This window comes from Pieris rapae, chromosome 7 (genome assembly GCF_905147795.1).
Source record: "Pieris rapae chromosome 7, ilPieRapa1.1, whole genome shotgun sequence".
Classification (NCBI taxonomy): Eukaryota; Metazoa; Arthropoda; class Insecta; order Lepidoptera; family Pieridae; genus Pieris; species Pieris rapae.
Genome location: NC_059515.1, coordinates 5,663,942 through 5,672,537, shown reverse-complemented (window position 1 = coordinate 5,672,537; position 8,596 = coordinate 5,663,942). Strand labels below are relative to the sequence as shown.

At 29.8% G+C, this 8,596-nt stretch overlaps 1 protein-coding gene across 1 annotated transcript in view; it reads right to left on the bottom strand.

Moving 5' to 3' along the window:
- Positions 1-3,884: 3,884 nt before the first annotated feature.
- LOC110995154 overlaps positions 3,885-8,596 on the bottom strand; it is a 55,743-nt gene continuing 51,031 nt past the window's right edge. The window contains exons 5-7 of the mRNA XM_022262178.2: positions 6,319-6,434; positions 5,481-5,584; positions 3,885-5,148 (exon numbers count right to left, since the gene is read on the bottom strand). Coding sequence (XP_022117870.1) covers positions 5,048-5,148; positions 5,481-5,584; positions 6,319-6,434 — 321 coding nt within the window. The 3' untranslated portion in view covers positions 3,885-5,047. The remainder of the gene's footprint in view (positions 5,149-5,480; positions 5,585-6,318; positions 6,435-8,596) is intronic.

Sequence of the window (8,596 nt, the reverse complement as noted above, 5' to 3'; positions counted from 1 at the left end):
TAAATTAGAAAATAATCATTTTTAATTATTTTTATTATTACCATGTTAAGAAAATCGTCAATACCATAGATTTGATTTTAATATTTCATAATTAAAATGACTTATCAGCGCAAAGATCTTTTACTTATCCAGTCTAAGTCCTTTAAGGTATAATAAGTTATTTCCACGAGAAAATACAGCACCCAAGAAATTAAACCACAACGTGCACGTAGAATTATCTAAAACAATATATCAAGTCAGTAAACAAGCTAGGTCAGGTCCAGTTTTCACTCGCTCCGTCACAGAGACGTCCTATGTCTCTTAAATTTATCGTTGTTTGTCCAGCATTCTGCGTCAAACTTCAACCATTAAGCAATTTTGATGTATGATAAGCTAACACAGTTCAATGGTCTGCGATTGTTTCTGTTATAAGATCAGCTTGTCTGCTAATAAGGGTTTTGTAAAAATATATTTGTTTCTAATGTGGTAGTTGGTTTACAAATCGTTACAAGACCTTTGATTCCCGGGGCTTGATTAAGGCTATAGCTTTTACTAATCGAAAAGTTTGTGGTTGATTTTTCATTATATTTAACAGGCTTTATGATTGCTTGCTGGAATTGCGTAGCTGTGGACCTCAGGTTAAGGATACAGATTTACTTCACATAATTTTCTAGCAAAGTGCGTTTGGACTGACATATATACAATAAAATATAAATCTCCTGTCACGATGTTTGTCCACGATGGACTCCTAAACTACTTAACCGATTTTAAATTAAATTGGCACACCGTGAGCAGGCTGGTCCAACTTAAGAGATAGTTTAGATCTTTAATTATAGTCGCAGTTTTATTTTATTGCAAATATGTGTTTTTATTTGATTGAATTCTAACAGATGGCGCTGTGTTAAAAGTACCAACGTTTCACATAAGTTCTCCTACAATTTCCTTGAATAGCTTACTACTATGTAATATAACAAAAACTTAGCCACAGAATCGCTTCGCCGAATCTGCTAGTATACAATACAAAGATATTATAAAGGTTAATCAAGACTACAATTTCCCTTGAATAGCTTACTACTATGTAATATAACAAAAACTTAGCCACAGAAACGCTTCGCCGAATCTGCTAGTATACAATACAAAGACATTATAAAGGTTAATAATCAAGACTACCAAAGATAGAGGAGTCATAGTTGAAGAATGAAATAGTGAGGAATGATGTATGATTTGTTGTTGACTTCCCTAAGGGTAAGTAATAGTAATATAAAAATAGAAAGTACGAAAGGCGGTCTTTTCGGTAAAAAAAGGCGCTGGGATTAGTGAAAAGTTTCCTTACACAAATATATGTTGCGTCGTAAAGTCCAGAAATCCCAATACCAATGGTGTTAAGTCATTTTGTAAACGGACGCATTCTATTTAGTTGATACCTTCAAATCAAGTGATCAGCCATCTGTGACTGTCAACCCGAGTGATTAATGTTTCGTCGGGAATAAATACTGCTAGCAGTGTTGGTCAAGCGGCTTCTACGTGCGACTCTCATTTCTGAGGTCGCACATTCGATGCACCCCGACTGAACCAATGGATTTTGTTGTGCCATGTTACTTTCGTTCGTACGGTGAATTAAAAAATCATGAGAAAACTAGTAGGTTGACGGCACAGAAAGTCACTTACTTATTAGATGAAACAAATGTATGTATTTATTGAAAAAATAATCATCAAACCATATATGTATAACCAAACCAATTCGACTTGGGGTCCTTCAAGAAAAGAGCCTACTAATTCTTAAAAGGCCAGCAACGTATTCCCGAGCTCTCCGGCATTGACAGTGTCCATGGGCGGCGGAATCACTTAACATCAGGTAAGCCTTTTGCCCGTTTGCCCCCTGTTCTATAAAAAAAATATTTGAGGCCAAGACCTAAAGTACAATATCGCCTTTGTAAAATAACTATATTTTTGGCAATGGAGCCTCTAAAATCTAAGCCACGTAGGCGAACAAATAATTTTCGTGTTTATTTGCATGAACATTTAATATGCAGGTACAATTTATTGAGGTATTTTAAAAGAAATGGATTGTTCGTAGTAATTTCCAAAATAAAGCATTTTAACTCATGGAACATTAAACTGCAAATATTATGTCCGATACACTGACTGCTATTTGTTATATCCGTGTTTTGTTAAAAAATGCGCACTCCATCAGCTCCATACAAAACCAGTTTGAAAAGGACTCGAATTTAATATGCGAAATAAAAAACAAACCAATTTATACGTTCGACCTCCCTTTCGTAAACAATTGTTGAAATATTATCGTTCGTAACCAGGCACCTCCCATTCATACATACACTCGCGTGCATTTAATTCAGGTCACCATTTTTCTATCTAACCGACTGGAAAGCATTGATAATTCTATTTAGAGTTTCTGTTTACTTAAGAATTTGTGCATCATGTAGTAACATACTTAGCTTAGAAGAAACAACGTTGACATTGCTACGTTTTTTATAATAATAAAAAATAACATGAAAATTTCAGGTTTTTTTTCAGCGCATAATATTTATCTTTGTTTATTACTAAAAACCACGTTTTTCCTTGTTTCAAAGTTGTTGTGATTTTCTATAATTATTCTTCAGCATCTATGTGCATCAATTATTAAAAACGTTTTTCTCGTTTAATTCCCATGCCCAATCTATAATAACATATACCTCCTGAATCTAGTACAGCAGTATGTATAAATGTTTTAGGTAAAATCGTTATTTTACATTGTTCTAAAGTTATTGTTCATGTATGTAAAGGAAATTTACCTGCTATTAATGCATTTGAATGAATAATTCATGGCTCGCGTGTGATTTGTTCAGCGGTTGGTACCTTTTTCCTTTGAATTAGACGTTTGGCTTCGACGAGTTGTTATGAATAATTTTCAAATATCCTTTTGATCTTTTCTATTCAATTTAATTAACATTCCAACTTTTACAAGTCAAAACCCCAGTGCTTTTTTAAGGTTCCTTCTCATTTATTATTATTTTATCACAAAAAAGAAAACGACATTTATTCACAATAATTAGTTTATTTTAGCTCTTACTATCATAATTTAAAACTAAAATCACTTCCGTATATCAGGCGAACATATAAAATTATCATTAATATGAATTTATTACATATGTTAACAACATTATACTACTTATAGATAATTCCTAATTTTCATCAAATTTCAACGATATATGTACAATACAATAAAACAATGATAACCATGGAATAGACAAATAAGAAAGAACATTATGCTTAAGCAATTATACTTAATATGAGGGTAGAAGTCAAGGTAATGACACAGGCTATGGTACAAAATTTGACTAAAGACTTTTTCAAGCTTATTTATCTGTTCCATGTAAAGCTATGCTAGCTCATGCTTTCGTATTTGCGCTGTATAAAAAGTAAATGATTTTCTAACGAAAAAGTATTTATATTTAAATTTATCAATAGTGCCGGTTTAAAAAGGATTTTTATACTACCCTTGCTTGCAGATTTTGTTTCACATGTTAAGAGATTTTATCCTCGTTTATAATTTTAGATCTTACATTAATTATAATAAATTATAAGAGTAAATTAGATAGAACCTATTTAACTAACTTAAACGCGAATACATTTATATTTAAACAAGAATATCACGATTAAAAACAAAAGAATTCCAAAATGAGATTTTTATATTTAAATAAATAAAATCTTTTAATTAGTCTTCAAAACTGCATATAACTGTTTTAAATTTTACAACGAAATAAAGGATTTGTTTTTCCACTACATATAGTAAATAAATAGGCACTTGAATTAAAATATTTTTTATTAATTTTAAATTTATTATTTAACTTAATTTGACATATTTACATAATTTCAGTATCTAAGAATTATAATATTATAATGCTCGACACTCACAAAGACATTCCTTTTTTGAATTTTAAATTATTGATTGTAAGCCTTAAAAAAATAGTTCTAGATAATAAACAGTTAAATTCGATGTCCAAAATTTTTAAAAGTCTGCATATATTTTGGTCTGTGTGATTTTGTAACTCAATCCATTTGATATTAAAATAACAATACGTACCGCATTACGCTGGGTTTTGAAAACGTTTCGTTCATTATATTTAATACTTATTTCTAAATAACAAATTCACATACGATCAACTTCTTTATTTACAGTACACTTGTATACAAATAAGGTTTTCAGTAATCAGTCTATATATATCTATATTTTCTTTAACTAAAGAAGGCATACCCTGTAATCTAAATAGCAATTCCAATAATGATTACGATTGACTTTTCGTACCACATAATTCTAAGTTTTCGACATCAGTGGTATATTGAAATACTAAATTAATCTATAAAGGTAGGCTATAGTTATGGGCTTATGATTATATTATTCTGCAAAGATGAACGACTGGAGCTTGTTATTGGTATAACAGAGTAGCCTTGTAGGTATTAATAATGTTCTATAAATTAATATATAAACACTAACAACATATAACATTAAAAAATTTACAGATTTTAAGTATTTACAGACCTTACAAGTTATTCTACTTACAAGCCCATTAAATCTAAGATAATTATAAATAAAATAATTACTATACTAGTACAACTCTGACACCTTAAACGAGAACCAAATATATAAAGTAACTCAGTCTGTTATATTTATCTATGTCTTTTACAATTAAAAGGTTTAGATTTATCAATATGAAAGTTATGGCCTCCGATTTCCCGACACTGACTAAGAGAACTTAAATTAAAATCTGTTACAAACAGCAATAAATACACAGAAATCACGAAAAAAAGTCAAGCCAAAACAGGGTATGTAGTTGTGTAACAATTATTTTTTATACCGTCTTACGTCAACGATCATCTTTATTTATTTTCACATACCTCAAGAATTGCTCATGTACATATGTTTGAGTAATGTTTCTAAACTTATACTATCACCAAATCATCGTACATAATCAACATAATTAAATATTTTTACAAATCTACAAAACAAGCATTATGAACAAACAAATTACTTTAAACCCTGATTTCTACATTTATAACTAATTTGAAGCTACCTTATTGATGTTTCCGTGTAATTTTGTAATAAAAACTGTAAAAACGACTGCAGAATTACGACAAGTATGCACGGTATACACGTTTCTGTGGCGCCACCTGTAACATAAATATTACACATATTAAGTTGTTAACATGTTGTTAACATTAGGTTAACAGTTGGAAAAACTTAACCTTAAAGGCAAGTGGCTTAAGTATATATAAACCAATTTATTATATAATAAGAATGTTCATAAACATTATGAGAAAAATGCGTATAACGAAACGAATTAATTTTATGATTATTTTAAAGAAATTAACATTGGTGTCATACAACCATCACTCATGTAATCCATACCACGACTACGAGAGAAATCCTACGACGTAGCATGAGTCATGACTATCTTGTAGCACTTCTACGTCGCGAAGGCTCACATAAAATTCCAATATACCTGTCAAACTCCGTCCTAACGCTGAAACCGGGTTCGCGTTCCGTTCCCTCAGGACTACGGCGTGGCTTGCTGATTTCCACACGTCGAATATTGACGCTTCGCAACTGCAATAATATTATTCTATTCATATTGCATTCAAATTGGAACTCAGTGAAACATTTCACGCACGGCGATAGGTGTGCGCCGTGACTGAAATTATTTGAATTGAGATCAATAGGATTGAACTCTTATTGGTATTGTGTTGAATATTTGTTGTTTAGTACTGACATAAATTCAAATTGGTGTGTTAGTTTTATTATTCTGTGATACTAGAAACCTCACAATTCCCACACTCACACGGGTGTATGACAAAATTAAGAATCAATAAAAAATATCATTATAATATTTATGGCATTAAGCCTTATACAAAAAAATATAAACAATCATTTTATATCTAAAATAAAACATATTACTTAATGATGGATTATGCATATTTTACAGATAGATTTTACCAAGTAATTAGCTACTACATATATTTTTGACTTAATTAACCATTGGATTACATTTTTGTTTATATATTATTGTTAATTTGTTTATTTTTGATGAGATTTTACTTTCTTTTAGGTATTGTTATTTGTTATTTTGAGAATTTTTGTAAATTAATTATGCACTTCTTGCCTGGAATAAATCGCTTGTTAGCGATGATGCCGCCCGCTGCCTGATAACTTATCTAACCTGCTTTTTTATATCTATGTTTTTGTATAAGGTTACTGAGTGTAAATAGATAAAATGAAAAAAATAGATTTCTATACGGCTTCGTTGAACAATACAATACAATATAATAGTGATAAGAACTTACCGTATCATAAGCATAGGAAGAGGAGATAACACAGCTGTTTCGAGCTCCAAAGTAGACAAACTCGACGCATATCCGTTAGTGAAGTTCGTCACGTGGTTCGCCGTGAAACTCGGCACCTGCGGCAATTTACGCCAATTAGCTTAAGTTTGGAATATACACCACTTATAAACTCCTACAGTGCTTTAGCAAAGAGATTAGCAATCGAACATTTGGGATTGATAAGATAAATTCCCCTTACTAAAACTATTCAATGTATTTGGCGATTTTTTTTTCACGATTTATTTAAAGAAGTTTAAATTTTACGTAAAACTTTAATTGTGTGTTTTTTGACAAAATATATCGACTTTAATAAAAGCATTTTCTTGGTCCTAAAAGATACGTATTTTGCACGATTCATTTCCGAGTCTGTACATTTTGCTCACGAAGATTTTTTAGTTTTATTAACGTGGCGATTATCTAAATCTTCGTAGTTGCGCCCCAAGAGTATAGTCAGACGCAGGCACTCTCTTAATCATTTAATAGCATTTAATCAATTATTTAACCTTTTGTTTTTCGTTAAAATAGTGGCGTATTTTATTGCCAATTCTTCTCTTCCGTTCTACGCCCTTGATTTGAGAACTGGAAGTAATTTTAAAATTAGAAGCAATTACTATGTAATTCTTTTTGACGTGTAACTATGTACATTGTGTTACCTACATACATGAATAAATACGTAAGTTGTTAATGTAGAGTGAAAATTATTTAAATTCCGGCGACCCAAAAATCGTACAATTCTAAACTAAATAGTTATTAAATAACGTATCATAGTTCCACCACTCTTTATGTATCATAATCTATTCTTTGATTATTTTGACTCTGATGGCTCAGAAACCGTACGTTAAGAGTTCTCATTTAAAAACTATTGTAAATAATTTAAGCATATAAAAATTAACCAACTAGAACTAAAGTATTAATAGACCAGTGCCGAAGCCTTCAAAAATAGTAAAAAACGAAAAAAAATTACAGTAGGATGAAACCCATTAGAAATGCAGGGGAATATGATTAAAATGAAAGGAAAAATAAATTACGGTCGATCCGAGTTCGGGAAGTGGGAGGGGGGTGACTTTTAAGGGGGAAAAATTGTTTATCTTGATTTCCGGCGAAACTACCAATCCTATGGAAAAAAGTTAAATGGCAAAGTTGTAGGTCATAAAAAGATCTACAACTTTGGTATTTACAATTTTTTCACATAACCTCAAAATTTAGGTGAAAAATTCAAAAAACCAAGTTTTTAGTTTTTTATTTATATCTTTTTTAAAAGTTTTTTTTTTCTACGAAATTTGGTGAAAACTTACCTTATTATGTCCCAAATATACTGTAATTTATTTGATTAAAAATATTTATTTTTTCGCCTCATTTTAACTTAATATCAAAAAAGCACCCTAATTTTCAATCGAAAATTCTGACGTCAAAATTTCAGCTTTTTTCAAAAAGTTTGGGGGCTTTTTGTTCGTTGAAATATCTACTTTCTGATGGTGTAAAAAAAAATATACATTACTATAGGAAATATTATTAAAAAATGCAAAAAATTGAAAAAACCTCAAATTCGAAAATGTTCTTTTAATTATGTACAATTTTGAGGTATTTATTAAAATTTACACTTTAATTACTCAAAAAACGTAAGATTGAAGCATGAAATCTTACGTTTTTTGGTCACTCAGGTATATAAATTATCTTAAAACAGCAATAAATAGGCATCTACAAATATTATTTACAGAAGATTCTACAACTTTTTCAAAATATTGTAGATGTCTTATTAAATATTAACTTTATTAACTTATTTGTTTGTTAATTATAGAAGTATATTTTAATTTGCAATTTTTTCGTTTATCAATGAAGCATGAAATCTTACGTTTTTTGAGTAATTAAAGTGTAAATTTTAATAAATACCTCAAAATTGTACATAATTAAAAGAACATTTTCGAATTTGAGGTTTTTTCAATTTTTTGCATTTTTTAATAATATTTCCTATAGTAATGTATATTTTTTTTTACACCATCAGAAAGTAGATATTTCAACGAACAAAAAGCCCCCAAACTTTTTGAAAAAAGCTGAAATTTTGACGTCAGAATTTTCGATTGAAAATTAGGGTGCTTTTTTGATATTAAGTTAAAATGAGGCGAAAAAATAAATATTTTTAATCAAATAAATTACAGTATATTTGGGACATAATAAGGTAAGTTTTCACCAAATTTCGTAGAAAAAAAAAACTTTTTAAAAAAGATATAAATAAAAAACT